At 42.6% G+C, this 15,937-nt stretch overlaps 1 protein-coding gene across 1 annotated transcript in view; it reads right to left on the bottom strand.

Annotated features, from left to right (window-relative positions):
* LRRC16A (leucine rich repeat containing 16A) overlaps positions 1–15,937 on the bottom strand; it is a 211,431-nt gene that overhangs the window by 179,238 nt on the left and 16,256 nt on the right. The window contains exon 2 of the mRNA XM_010578007.1: positions 12,329–12,426. Within this exon, the coding sequence (XP_010576309.1) occupies positions 12,329–12,426 (98 nt within the window). The remainder of the gene's footprint in view (positions 1–12,328; positions 12,427–15,937) is intronic.

The raw sequence follows: 15,937 nt of genomic DNA, 5'->3' as shown, positions 1-15,937 counted from the left end.
TCAACATTTATTTTACGCATGAACTCTGCCTACAGGAATGGAAAAACATCAATATCCCCATTACAGATGCTTGAAAGCAACCTTACCCCACAGTGGATAGTGATAACTGCGAACCACTACGAATTTTTACCTCCATGTAATGCTAAAATCAGCTCAGGACAGATTTTCCATTACAGGGGAATTTAAAAAAAAAAAATTTAGAAAAGGAGTATTTTTCTTACCGTAGCAGCTTAACGCTACTGCCGGAGGCTGCTGTAACCCAGATACTAAATTTCCTCATGTCAATGCATCCACAATGCCCTAAGCATTAACCTAATGCCTAGTCCAACTGGCCTGCCTCCACTACGCGCCAACAGATCCACTAATCCTCAGGCTTTGCAAGAAACTCGCAACAGGGCAATCCAAGCCACCCTTCACCCTGCCAAGTGTGGGGTCCAAAAGCCACCTGGGAGTGCTCTATACTTGGACGACAAGAGATTACAGCTAAGAAACCAAAATCAGGCTTTGGTCACATCTTAAATAGATACAGTTCAATATAACTGAACAGATGGGTTATTCAGAAAGCCTAAAAATGTAACAGATCAGTGTTTAATGGATTTCTACCACCCGAATTTAAATGACATGGCAAGACAAATTCTACCTGACCACATATTTTTTGTTTGTTCTCTCAGACAATGCCATCAGATTATCCAAAGGTCAGTTATGAAAACCTCTCTGCTCCCCAAGGTAGGGCCATCCAATATCCATGAACGTAAAGTCTTATTTACCCGACTTACTCAGTGTCCTTCAAGATACTAGGTGGTTAAGAATCACACTGTACCAAACAGCTCACATGGCTTCCCAAAGATGCACCTGGACCCTACAGATTTAAGGATTTTCTCAGCGTATTTTATTATATTAAATCTTAATTCAGAGACCTCGACCTCAAGGCTAATGCACAGCTTGAAACAGTTTTGGGGGAGTGAGAAGCAATGTCCATGCACTGTAACAAGTCTCTCATGTATTTTAAAACACTTCTGCAATTCTCTGTCAATTGGCTACATTCACCGCAAGGGTATTCCTACAGAAACAAAACCTATGCAATCTGTGATACTACAACAACTTTTCTTTCAAAGGCAACTGCACTGGCATAAATAAATAAATGTATGAAAATAACACTTTTTACCAAAGGATCTCAAATTACTTTACCAAGAACTAAAGCCCAGTGAGACTGGTACAGTATTTATAACCAGTCCCTTTGCCTGGTCCATGGAAAATATACTTCAAGAGAACACAAAAACAGAAGAATAACTAAGGCGGCTTGCTTAATTCCTGCCAGGCTTCTGACTGAGAGTCTCATGTCTTTGCCAGCTCTTCCTCTTTATGTTCCAGGAAAAGCTGCTATTACCACTTCAGAAACAGTGACACAGGGAGGTGGAGAAAGTTATTCCTCTTCTTTTTGCCAGTTCTGTCAGGCTGCGTATCCGCTTTTGCACAAGCTGAGGGTTTTTTTAGAAGTATTATCAATAAAGCTAAAAAATTAGCAGTTCAAGATGACTTGGGAAAATATTTCTGAGGCTGGCCCTCACAGAATGTGTATGGTGAAATGGCTGGTGAGAGCAAGCAGTCCCTCTGATACAACTCCTTACTCTCGTTCTTCGGTGCACTGAAAGAAAGCAGCACAGCTACTGAATCCCCTCCTCCCAACATGTTCTGAAGTCGAGCAGATCTGTGCATCCAGCAAGAGAGAGGTCTAGCATTACAGAAGGAATTGTGCAAGCAGGAACACCTCCTCATCCAGCACAGCCCAGACTCTTCCAGCTCCCCGGGGCCCTTGGCACCTGAACAAGGTTACACAAGGAACAGCCACGCTGTGAACTTGCAACACACAGGCTCCTCCACAGCAAAGCTTTCTTTGCAGCACATCTCAAGGTACAAGCATGATAGCATTCCTCCTCTCGTTAGGATCTAAGCTACCCCAACACTACACTGCATTGACTCAGAGGCAGAGAGCGTTAGCACCAGGCAGCTCTGGCTCCCAAGCAGGCAGCACCTGGGAAGGCAGAGGAAAGGAGGTCCCCAGTGCTCTCCGTCAAGCACAATTCGCTAACCCCTTCCACACAAGGTTAATGCCGCTCCTGGCTGAAAGGAGAGGCATCATCAGCACCATACGAATCACGAATCGCTTCCCAGAGAGCAGCGTGGAAAACTGGAGCAGTTAGAGAGGTGAAAGGGGAGCCCGAGAAGCTGACTTGCCAATGTTGCCTTCAATTATGCAGACGTCCTTAAGGCCAGCCTTGATTTCAAACAATTGGCTGCAATATTTTCTTTATGGTGACAGTAAACAGACCCTCCATAAAGCAGAAACAACATAAGGAATATTCTAAAATAAATAATGGAGGTAAAAATAGAAAAATAAAACAGAAAAAATAGAAAAAATAAAATAGAATAATAATGTATTTGGGGCGGACTTAACCACTCAGGCTGAACAAAGACCTACTAAAATTGCATTAAGGCTACATTGTGATAAATTAATACCATACAAAAACCTGCAGGATTTTAATTTCATACAATTTCACGCACATACAAACAACAGCAGATCCATCTAATGGTGTTACAGGAAATACTTTAAAAGGATAGCATTACACTGGAAATATCACATGAAACTAACTCATCTTTAGGTTTTGTATTTTTCGCTAAATGTTTTCAAAATATTTAACAGGGAAAAATATATTTCCAAGGCTTACAATAAGCATTTACTAAGTTTAAGAAATCTTTGCCAGCTGACAAAGATCATAGTTTAATAATGAGAGGGCAAAAAGGCAATGTGTTTTCAGCGTTGGCATTAATCCTGCAACCACCTAAAATCTTCCTAATTTGAATGTGCAACTTTTAAGAGTTGAGACCTGCGCATCTTACCATTTTTAGTAGTATTCAGTGCAGGCAAAAAAACAGCAACAGTTTACAACTGAAACAAAACATACCTTTGTTAGGAAAATGGGGACACTAGTGTGAGAGGGGTAGACTAAAAAGCAAACCCAAGTCCTGACAGTAATCTACATGCAGGGAGGTTTCCAGAGACTTGCTGAAGCAGAGAAATTGGACGGACAGCAAAGAGGGAGATGGAAAGGTAGGAAAGGGAGCATAAAGATACCCTTAGTGTATGCGGGTATGCAACAATTGTACATAGCATACACCAACATGCTTCACGAAAAATGCAGGCATTTCAGCATCTTCTTAAGATGAGAGAACAGAAAGCCCAAAGCCCAAACGCTGTGCTTTTCAGAGACTTCCAAGGTGCAGATGTGAACAGTGACACAGTCAAGAAAACTGCTTGTTATATGTAAAATCCATTTTTCATGTTACACTTCTTAAAATAATAATATAAAATACATATTTTAGATTTGAGATATGAATAAACTTACCAAGATGGCAGAAATTATCACTCACCAATGCATTAGTACCTAACAAAGCTAGCATTTCTTCAAATATTTACTGGAAACATTGTAAACACCAGAAGAGAAGATCATCAGCTAAAGCCGGCTGCACTAAAAATCCAAACACCTGTATTGACCTACCTTCACTGCTCCTCACCTAAGGCTCAACTCTACATTGGAGTAGATGCTCAACATGCACAGCTGTAAGACGGTATCGTTTTTAAGCACCAGGCTCAAGTGTTTGTTAAGAGATCAGACTCTGAAAGGCTTCCCCTTTATCAATAGTTTTGTATGAATAGTTTCGGTCTTGCTAATGGCCTTGAAGGCAGAGAGGGAAAAGCCTTTTCATTCAAAGGTCGACCCTGAACAAACACAGCAGTGCCCTGTCTCCCAATTCAGATCAGGGTTAACAGCCATTCACTTCCCCTAATCAGATCTGAGTAGAAACTGCTCTGCAGCAGCTATGTCACCTTCTTGTTTTCCTCCCAGGCCCCAAGAATAAGTAGCTACGCATAACTTAGCTCAAATCCTCAAAATTTCACGAAGCTCTACAAAAGCAGTGGTTTGTCAAAGTTTTAGGTACAAGGGGAGGATTGCTGTTCCATCGGAGAACTGAGGATGCGCTCAGAGAAGAGAGACATGTACCTGAAGTGCTTATTCCATAAAGACATGCCTCCGGCAAGCATCTTCCAAGCACTCAGGAGCACGAAATGGAAATGGCTTGCTCCGAGCGACCTCAGCCTCCTAAGCCCTGGCTATTAGACTGCTTCCAGACATCCCAGCCACACCGCTGCCCACCTGGCAGCAGGCAGCACGCTGCTAACCGCCACTTTAACTGCAGAAAGGGGGAAAAAAATTAAATCTAGTTATCGACCTATCTAAAAAGCACAGACAAACACCACTTAAAAAAGCAATGCAGGACAGAAATCCTAAGGGGAAAACAGACCCAGCCTCTCCCCTTCTGTTTTCCATCTCCACGTACGCACCTTCTGAAGCCCATCCTCCTGCCACACAGGCCTTCTACTGCACGCAGGGATACAGCCAAGGGAATAAGCTGCACAACGTCCAGCAGCCACAAGCCCAGCCCACAATTATTTTTTTTAATAAAGGTCACTTTGGAAAGAGGATCCAGAAATATAACCTGCCCAGTTTCTATCCTGCAGACACCTTTGCATTAGCCTCACCAGGACACATGGCCCCTTTTCATTTGTATTTGTTCAGAGTGGCAAGTGCTGCCAGGATTCATTTGCGAAGCCCCCTGAAGAGTGACAGTAATATAACAATGAGCAAATACTGTTCGACTGAGGCAGGGAAGGCTTCCCCTTTGCTAAAAACCCACCTCCTATCCATCGCTCTCCCAGAAGCCACTGCCCTAGTCCCCACGGGGCCAGGCAACCACCTCTCCCACGCTCACCACCAGCGATGTGACTTCTTCTCCCAACTTTGTACCGACCAGCAGAAACTTGTTTCTGTTTGCTAACATTAAAATCACATCCCACAGCTATTTGGACCTTATTCTGCTACCACGACTCCCTAAGCCAGGGTAGCTCTTCCCTCACCCAGCAGGCCAATTAATTTGGTTGGGTCTGTTTCAGGAGTGTTGGGTTATCAGACTCTGGCTCTTGTAATTAAATTTTCATCATAATAGTTTGTCATCTTAAATGATCAAATTAGGGAAGCTATAATTAACAAAAAGATATCACTCGTGAGTTGCCACAGAGTGGGTGTTCCAGAAACAGGGAGAGATCAGACAGGAACAGGGGCAGAAATCAGCTTGGGGACTCTGGTAGCAGTACGAAGCACAGTTAGCAGTAGTTATATTTAAAGAATAATTTTAAATCCTGCGCCTGTAATTACTTTACACAGAACTAAATTACCACCACCACAAGAAAAAAAAATGAAGCAGAATTGTAGGTGATCCAAATTAAGTATTTTAAGAATCAGACAAATCAGTGACGTTCACCAATTTTTCCACCACAACAATGGTTGGAATGGGGCTCTAAGCAACAAGAAGCATTTTTCACAGTATGCTGCACAAACTTTTCAATTAGCAGCCCTTGCAGCCTTTCTCAAGCTTACTGTGTCCTCCTCCACATCACCTACAGTGAAGTGAACCACATTCCCCATGTGAGAAGTCTTTTCTTAGAATAAGTGTCTTCAGGCAGACAAAACAAGCTGTAAGAGAAAAAAATAAAATAAAAAAAACCAAAAACAAACATGGACAAGGTTTTTGCATTTATATTGTCTACCAAACAACACATATTCTGTTCCCTTCCAAGCCTTCTCTTTCTTGGAAAAAAAAAAAGGCATCAGCGGAGAAGAGTGACTGAGACACAAAGTTGACCCTAATGCTCATTTTCTGTTTCCAACTTGGGGGAAATTATATGTACTAGTCAGTCTTCTGCCACTTTTATGCACAGATTTCAATGCAAATCTTTGCTTAGGAAAGCTCCATTCACAAATAATGGTGGCAGGGAGTCAGGCCCTCTAGAAACAAAAGTACATTAGCAAACCACTTTGGTACATTATATATTCAGCAAAAGAAGAGTGTGACAGTTAAAAAAAATGTTTTTTAATTGGGTTATGAAAAATTGACAGAAGGAAAGATCCCAAGAACAATTCAGAGCCATAGTGGACTCCTGCCTCCCACCACTCCTTTTTTCCTGATAGCTGTTAGAGCTGTGAACAGAAAACCAGAAGCCACCAAGAGTGAGGTAATGTTTACACTTCCTCCTTCCAGAACACAGATAAGGATATATGGGCCCGCAGGTGGGTGTGCACATGCAAAGTACGAAATAGAACAAAGGCAGGTACTTTCAGGGCACCGAAAGACGAGTTACCTTTTCTTACCTTTCCCTACGTGTACCAGTTGCCCAAAAGCAAAGGAAAGGGAGAGCAAGCAAGCTGCTCTTCTGATGTACTGGTTATACCACGCTCCCAAAGCATGCAAAGAATACACTATACTATACTCTCAACGTGCAAGAAATCTTCTATGCTTCAACCGAGCGTCAAGAAAACATATAGCTCTGGGCAGAGCTGCACTCAAAAGGACACAAAAGTGCCAGGACTGTAGAAAATCTACATTTTGCCTGTGTAGCCAGGGAAAAAGAGGACTGTTTCAGTTTGGTCAAAGGCCAATTTAATTAAGCAAGCAGATTAGATCTTGCCCTTAATGCAGACAAACCTGAGGGAAAGGAGCCTCAGAGTTTATTCATATTATTATTATTATTATTATGCTAAAAAGTGTGTCAACACCAATTTAAACACAAGACAAGGTTCCGTCTGCAACAGATGCTTTGAGTGTGGGAAATAAGGAAGGGGAAGAGGAAAAGAAAAACTGGAAGTAGGAATTTGAAGAGGAAATTGAGGAAAAAAAACTAATTCCCAACCTCACCAACCCAAAGAAGAGGGAAGCATTCCTCTCAGCCTGGTTAATTCCATGGATGGCCAGTTTCCCCTCCTAGAAGTGGAAACATCTCAACAAAGAGGATTTCAACATTCGCATGCACAATCACAGCATCAGAATGCAAAGTTTGTAAATCTTCCCACCAGTTAAAAGTAACCTTATAGAGATCAGTGTTTAATGTAAACGTAGATTTCAGCAGAAGTTGCACATAATTTTATTTTTTTTTTTTAAACAGTTCCTGTTTTGGGACTATATACAACTGCATGACTGGATTAATAAATTCTCTTTCCAGCAGTACTCTTATTATTTCAGTTTTCTGTAGCAACCTTATTGGCCACAATTCAATTGTTTTCTAAGAAGCGCCTTGTAAATGTATTAAAATACATTTTCATATATAAATATTTTTTGATTACTCCATTTAGATTTCCTGACATGAGGGATGTACCAACACCCACTTCCTTTCATTTTCATAAACACACACTTAAGATATATGTCATAACAGTCAATGTTCTGGGCAGGGAAGAGGAAACACCGTTATTTTAAAAGAATGTCCATATATAACATCATTATCACACACCAGCTGTCATGATATAATGTGCGAGATTGCACACATTTTATGTAAAACTAACCTTGGACAACCCTGTGAGCTTCATACTCTTAGTGATTTAGTACAAGTGTGTATTTTTTTAAGGCAAGACATTTGCACCTAGGCAGATAGAAAAATTCATCTCTATTTGAACAGAATGTCATGGATGGACCGAGACAAAAGATGAGCAATGGAAAACAAGCGCCAGAGCTTTCAATCCCAAAATAGTTTTGGCAGTGCAAAATATTACTGCCTCCACCCGGAGACTGCCACCCTTATAGCTGAACAGGCACAGCAGCTCATAGAAGCTTTTCTCAGCTGCTTCAGTACAGTCAGCCAGGTTGTTGAAGCAGTATTCAGAAGCCACATGGACAGTGCACAAGATGGCCATAATCGCTCCTTTAAAAGTAAATACAGATAGATTTCTTTAAATAGAACTTCAGTCTTTGTAAGTGAGTCTTTAGAAGCAGAACCTCAGAAATCTCAGACCATGTGGACAGAACAAACAGAAACCTATTTGACAGGAGTCAACTGAAAATTTTGTTTTAAAAGCCCATGGAAACATATGTCCCAAAGAAAGCGACAAGGACCTACAAACTACTCCCAGTGAATCCATGTTGGGCATACAGTACATTTTAAGGAGAGCCACCTGCCAAAGCAGCATTGTGATACTTTAACAAAGAGAACATAAATGAGCTGGGGCAGCAGCGTAGCAGAGATTCCTCAATGGGATTTCCTAATAAAGTGCTGTTGGTCACTACATCACAGGACATTATTCTGTGGCCTTAAGGTTAGGAAAACATTTAAAGAAAACCACACAAGAAAACAACAAAGCAAAAAAACCCCCAGACCAGCCATATAAAGAACACAGTCATTTGCAATATTTCCTCATCTTTAATGTCTAAAATAATATTATATTGGAAGGGAAAACTAATCTCAAATGCAACTAGACTAGGAGTATTCTCTTTTATTAGTAGTAAAAAAACACAAAGAGGAATCCTGAAATCTGGCCTGTCATGAACGGCTCCTGAAAACATCAGTATTGTATAAGGAGTTGGTCAGATGTATTTAACATATTGCCTTTATCTTACAATTTCAATTTCTCAATGACTGCTACTAATTACAATAAATCTGATAGGAAGAAACAGCAACGGGAAATATTCAGCAAAATGCTGTACAGATACCTTGGCTATTTTGAAGGGAAAAAAGCAGCACCACCAACACCGAAACTAAGCAGCCCTGTCTCCTACCGGGGTTTGTCCGTAGGTGATAATCTGATAATCACTGAGGCCTCTGAGTTAAAAAAACAAGACAAAACACTGAAATCTTTCTCATGGTCAGGGCATTCTGCCTGATCCCTTATGGTGCCAAAAGGTAGGGCCCTCAGGGGAGGGAGTAGGTGTAAAGTTTCTCTTCTTTTTTCTGACTGCCTTTCCTCCCTTCCCCCCAAACTGACTCTTTCATCATTACAACTGAGACCTCGACATACCCATCAGCTTAAGCTGAAACTTGAGAGAAGGTCAGAAGTTGCCAGCTAGAGGAGGAACACAGCAGCCACTCAGCATGATGCCTTAAGCCTTGTCCTCATAAGAAACCAGGTTTAAACAAAACAATCCCACAAAACCAAAGCAATCCTCGACCAATTACAAAACAGTGATGTCTTTATCTATTTTAACCCAGTAAGACTATTGCTGCGAGAACCACACTGAAGCCAAACCAAGTGGGGTCTGCTCCTGCAGCAGCACTCTGCCTCTGGCAGAAGGCCATGTGGAGCCAGCTAGCGCTGCCTGCCCAAGGGCTCTGCCGGAGTTTGGCTGCCTGCACCCGACGTGGCACAGGTATGCGACCCAAAAAGCTGGGAGAAGCCTTGACCAGGGCTCCCCATATTGCTCTGGAGCTCCGGCACTGGGCCCCGGCCTGAGCAAAACTTTGGCACCCAAAGCTGAGATCCTAAAGCACCTTAAGGCAATCATGGACTTCATCCACCAATTTCACCAGTTTAACATCGGGACCTTATTTCAAGCAACACCAGGGTTTTTGCACTGTTTTTTCTTTCATCTCAGATTCCAATTTCCATCTTAATTATCAGAGGAATTTCCTATAGCAGAGTGACTTCAGTAGATGGTTACATCCGTATTCTAGTACTCTGCACCTTGAATACACTGTGAACAACAGGGCCAGAGGTCAACTGTTTTTATAGTTACCTGCCAAGTGCAGTCATTTTTAAATAATCTCCCTGTCTCAAAGTGGTACTGGTTTTGCTGGATTTTCCTAGGAAGGAAGGATGAGAGATCATTTAATTAACGCACAGGTTTGGGTGCCAGGGCTCAGTGCCAACCTCTACGATCAACCTCCTCTAAAACCTTGAGCACATTCCACCATGGCTCTGGGGTTAGCTAGACTGAAAGCAACTGGTATTTTCTCCTTATTATGTGCTGGACCCAATGCATGCTACCTAGTTTGCCTGTAAATACCTAACGACTAAAAATTTAAACCAAAATCACAAAACAATTCATTGCCACACGTGAGCTCAAGAGACCATGCTCAGCAGATTAACATTTCAAAACTACGCTCTCAGGAGTCGAGGAGGGCTGGCATGAAGGTTGCCCATGCAATCACATTTGAGCCCTCTGGTGCATACACTTAAGGATATAGTCTTTAATTACTGAATTGCTTTTGCCGCCAACGCTTCATTCAGCATTCAGTTTGACATGCTCACCCAAGGCATAGCAATTCAGCATTCAGTTTTACCCGTCCTGGTCAGAATGCAGCCATGTGCATTATTTTCTGAATACTGTTAAGTCCCAGCTTGGAATACAAAGATTCTTAATTTTGTTGGCAGCTTTCCTGTGGCATTTAGCACCTACATATTTCTGAAGCAAGGTTATTTATTTTCAGCATCACTCTTTTGAGGAGAGGAGGGTGTATCTCCTTTACTTCACAGGTCAGAAGTGAGACTGTGTAGACACAGTAAGGCCAGAAAGTCTCCACTAATTTGAGGTACCTAACTTAAGGTGTCACTGGTGTAATTTTTTTTTTTTTTTCCAGAGTACTCTGCATTTCAGAGAACTCTGCATCCTCAAAAGGAACCACAGTCTCCACTGGCCTCTGCCAGAGCAGACAACATTCAGCACTTCTGCAAAAAGACCTCAGGTAAAGATACACACATGCAATTAGAGAAACATTGTAAAAAAAACTGCCATTAGTGATTTGTACAGCTTCACACAGGGCAGTTTTTCTTCTGTGGCAGAAGAAAACACAAAATCCAATGCCAGCAGTCAACACTGAATTTCTCTAACCATGAAAACATTCTCTTTTTTTTTTTTTTTTCCAATATAAGTTCCCCGCATTTTTGCATCAAAGAACAAATGGTTCTACCAGACAACACCCCCTTCAGCAATTCATCCCCTTGAAAGACTTACCCTGTGCACTGAAGACAACATGCAAACACACAAGAAGTGCTGACTACCTTGTGAACCCCTTAAACAGGTTCCCTCCCTTTCAGTACCTCTTCAGTCATAAAAGGTTAAAGTCCCCCACCTGAGAGTTTAGGAGATTAAAGAGAGAAAAAACATCTGAGTCATCACATTTAGGCATTTCACTGCCTAGTAGTACATCCCTCAGAAACTTCACTGACAATTCAAAGCTTGACATCCTTTTGGATGTCAATTTTGGTCCCATCAAATTGGAAAAGTATTTCAGTATTTCCACAATGTATTTCACTATTGATAAGAGTAATGATTCTGTGTAAGTCAAAAAGTCAATCAAGTGTTACTGCTTCAATGAAACTGTCAGACTTCCCTATAAACATGGCTTTCAAATAAATAGAGACGATCAATCAACATTCACATATTCAACCTATTTCCAGTACAGAAACAGAAGCTGTAAACCCAGGAGCTACATATAACATGGGTAGATATTATGCAGAAAATATTTCAAATTCCTTAAGCAGCTGCTCTCGCTGAAAAGTAGACCATTATCCACAGTCTTACTGCCCAGGGATAAGCAACATGTACTTTATGAAGATAATTCAGAACTGATTAATAAGTTGCAGTTTTTAAAGACAAAATAGAATATCTGCATGGGGAATGTACTCAAAATCTGTGCAGCAGTTTTGGCAACGAAACTTTCAAAAATGCAAGAGCATTTTTACTGACACAAAGCACCAAATATCTTGCAAAATACTACAGCAGCACTGTACTTATTTGTGTTTGTGACTCTAGTTCTCCTGATAGAGAGGAAACAAAAGAACAAAGAAATACAGTTCCATCTCTTTTTGAATATCCAAGTATTCAAGATAGTATGCAAGCATACCAGCTCATTACCATAGCCGCCTTCTTATCAAGAGAGGCCAGCAAAACTATTCTTGAGAAAACAGGAAAGCATACTTAAGTAAGATTAATTTGACACTTTCCTCCACTACAGTTTTAGGAATGACAATGGAGGATCCCACACATTAAGCATTTCTTTTAAAATGCAGATGTATGACTTAACAGAGAATACTAAAAAGTACAAATAGTCATTTGAGTTCAAAAAGCACAACAGATCAAAAAAAGGTAAATAATTCTACATGCTTCATTTTGCATTTCTTGTCCACTCAAAATTCCTATGGATTTAAACTGGAAACCTAACCAGCAAAGGCAGCAAATTATTTTAGAACAGATTCTAATAATAGCTTGGTTTAGCATCAGTCCACAACACAATACCGTAAAGTCTGAAGAATAACTCAGTGATAAACACGTGTGTACATGTGCACGCCTGCACATCAATTTGCTGTGCAGGCTAGCAAGAAAGTAGGAAAACAAGTGATACATGTATCTTACGGCACCCACAAAGTTCAAAGAATCCTTCCAGAGGCCTTCTGAAAAGATACTGGCTCTTCCTTCACGTATGTAATCAGAGTCATTCTATCGTACTTACCAATATTTTGTTATCCACTTTATCTCCCTTGGTTTCCAGCTTTACTTTCTTCTTGACCGAAATTTTGATTTTCCTTCCAACAACATCCCTGACACTTTCTGAAATAAAAGAAAATACCTTAATTAAATACCTTCAGTGTCAACATGAGAAGGAAACAGACACCACTGTCAAGTTTTCAGGAAGACTCAGAGCTGTGTTGTTCAACCGCTTGCACTCATGTAAGTCTCATGCACATGCACCAGTACTAAACACAACCTAACACAAGTACAGCTTTTGTAAGTATGTAATCTACACAATAATCCTATCATAGTAGACATAAATTATCAATTTCGTACACCAGGATTCTAAACATAATTTGCTATTTCTTTCCAGCACTACTTACACATCAAAAGCATTCCCAAGACAAGCCCCAGCACTGCTTAGCTCTACTCTGGGAAAATACAACAAATTCCTCACTTGCTATTAATTGTAGCTGAAAAGCTTGCTGAAACCAATTAGCTTCTTGCATTGCAAAAATTTTAGCCCGTTGTTGTCAATATCAAGGAGGCTGTATGGGTCAGGTAATGGAAAAGCAAACATTTGCACATTTTGCACTCTGGGCATTTAAGTTGCAAAGCAAACCAAGCAGACTTCCATATACTAACACCTGACAACCATGCAGCGGATGCTATGGACGGCAACACTGGTCTCAGTCCAAGTCCCAACGACAATGTAGCCACCTCACAGTGCCAACACAAAGTTACATTAATTGCCATGTTTTAATACGTATGTGCATACACATGTCTACACGGTCTCTGCCAAGTACCAAATGAACCAGCCTTTCCCCTAAACGTTTGCACCCTAGCCTGAAGGGAACGTATACACAGGGAACTGTCAGAAAGCTTATACAACTACTGACACTGATGTAATTGGGAGATAACAGAGGAGTTCATCTAGAAGAGCCAATTTGGCACCTTCCGTAAGTTTCACTCCCTAGCCCCCACAGAAAAGGAACAAGAAAGAAATCTTTTAAACACATTAGCCTATTTCCAGCACTACAGCTGGCATCTGTAACAGGTAAGTCTTCGCCCTCCCCAGACACACACACTTTGCCCTCATGCACACTCAAGGTTAAAGGCTAAAATTGAAGGTAAGGGGCTCTTCCTAAGGCTTTTAATTATAGTGCTCTGTATAGCACTTTTCTGCACAATTTTCATCCGGTAGTCAGAATGCATTAGCGCAAACAACACACCATTTATTAAGCCTGGACGTTTAGCCCAGGCCACAGTGTTCTGCCTGCAGGGCAGGAGGGTGCGCAAGTCAGAAACGAGCCTAGTCGGAGCAACTCTCCACCAGAAAGAGGTCTTTCTGCAGAATCGGCATGTTTTCCCCAGGAACTTTAATTTTCCTATCAGGAAACAAAAGATCCTCGGTAGCAGCGGCTTGCCCAGCAAGAAGCCTGCCCCAAGCCGCGGCAGCCCCGTGGCAGACGGCCAGCGCGGCCAGCTTCCCGGGCAACCGCTTGGTCAGGAGCCAGGCTGCAAACCAGGTAAGCAAAGCCTGGGAGAAAGTTCAGCCCCATCCTCCTGATCAGAACTGTCTTCCCAAGGCTTCCTCTCCATGCCGTAATGCCTAATTCTGGTCTTTCTATCCCTGCTCGGGAATCCAGAAGCAAGCTGACCACACAGTCCTTTTCATAAAGTCCTACCACCTTGCAGAAGGAAAGCTATTGCTGCTGTCTCTGCTACTTTACCTCCACCCACAGCCTCTGCCTTTTGGTTTCCCCTCTCCCACAAACAACGCCAAGTGCCCACATCTAGCAAAGGACTTCCTCCGGAGGCGCCGGCGTGGCAAGACCCGCTTCCCTTCGCTGTCCCACAGGTCCCACACGGCAGCAGTGGGCGCGACTGCAAGCCCTCAGCTCCAGCGCTCTTACTTCAACAAGACTTAGGGAGAGAAAGGGCTTGGGACCCCAGACTCCTCCGCAGAGCGTTGGGATGCCAGCTCCCTCCAAGGCTCCATCTTCCAGAAAGGGCTAGAAACGCTTCTTCAAAGAGTTAAGATACAGATTTCATAGATTCCCCATGTGACTCAGGACACTTCCTTACTCATTGGGTAGCAAGTGGACTCGCGAAGTAGTTTTTCGGACTCAGAGATGGAAACGTAACGTCAAGGCTCATATTTTAAAGTGCTCATCCACTTCTAAAGCTGGCGACTTCAGACACCCGTGCCTCAGTGGAGCGCACCCAGGTAAGCCAACAGTAAGAGAGGGTTTTTTGAAGACTGTGACCTATGAGACCCAACAAAGGTCACACGGGAAGTGAGTAACAGAACAAAAACCACAGCTCAAACACTCCTACCCCCAGTTTAATCTCCACACTCCAGTCACTACGGGTTAAGGCACATCCTTTCATCCTATTCTCAAAACACAGGGTTACTACAAAAAGTCATTTAAAAGGTTAAATTTTAACAAACACCAAAACACTGCCAGAAATCAAACCAATCTACATAAACAGATCCACGTGTCCCAGAAGAGCCCTTGACAAAGCACCCGACTTGGGTGGGTGCAGGGTGCCAAGACTGGGGGGTAATTCTTAAAATTGCCCAAAGCCACCAGAGGAGGGGATGTGTGAAGACGCTCACTTTGTTCTTCCCCGTAATATGCACGACACCTCACCTACGACACAGACTACAGCGCAGACCCACAGTAAGAAGTACCATGTATTAGAGCACCTCAAGCATGCCTGGCCATTTTAAAAAAGAAAAAGTTCATGGTTTTGACCACTGCTACTCCTAGCACACTTCCCAGCCGATCACTTCTTAGTAGTAAGATATAGACTAAAGCAAGCCACATGGTTTGCACACTAAAGGGACAGCAAAAGAGCTATTTTGTCTACACAGAAAAAAATTCTGTGACAGCTGCAACCATCCATCCAGATTTTTACCAATATTTTATAAATGCTAAAACCAGTTACCACTGATAGCACTGACTGACGAAACTGAAGGAAATGCAACAGTGTAAATGAACGAAGTAAGGTTTGAAGCTCTGTATTTAACGCAACATGTACCTTGTTGCCTGACAAATTTCTGTTTCCATCTGTCGTTAAGGCAACACTTTAAATTATTCTAATGTTGGCGAGATCCTTAGACCTCTCTTCAACAGGCAAAACTGCAAGTAAAAGCGAAGGAAGTCTGGCCTGAGCAAGGTGGCTGAGGACCAGGCCTAGAGCATCAGACCTGTTACCCCCAAATGACACGGGTTGCCAGCGCACCGCGATAATGATCCATTTATCGACAGCTCCCCAATAGCGATGGCAGCATTTTCAGGGTCCTTACCATCACCCGCGATTTCCTAAGCGTACACCATGCAACACGGGGGCTTGCCTGCATGTGGCCATAAAACTTTAATTACAAATACCCTCGCTCCCTCGTACGTACAGAGGAAAATGAGTCTTAAACTACGCAAAGCCCGGGGGGGGGGGAATAATCAATAACGACCTGAGCCGCAGCTCGGGACCTCAGCCCGCGCCGTCACGGCTGAGCCGCTCCGAGGACCTGCCCCGGCCGGGCGGCGGTGCGGGTGTCCCGGGGCAGTTTCACCGCGGGTCCGCCAGCCCCCGCAGGCCCCCG

This window comes from Haliaeetus leucocephalus, unplaced genomic scaffold (assembly GCF_000737465.1).
Source record: "Haliaeetus leucocephalus isolate CR32 unplaced genomic scaffold, Haliaeetus_leucocephalus-4.0 Scaffold587, whole genome shotgun sequence".
NCBI lineage: Eukaryota > Metazoa > Chordata > Aves > Accipitriformes > Accipitridae > Haliaeetus > Haliaeetus leucocephalus.
The sequence above is the reverse complement of the archived record's forward strand: the minus strand, read 5'-3'. Positions and strand labels throughout refer to the sequence as shown.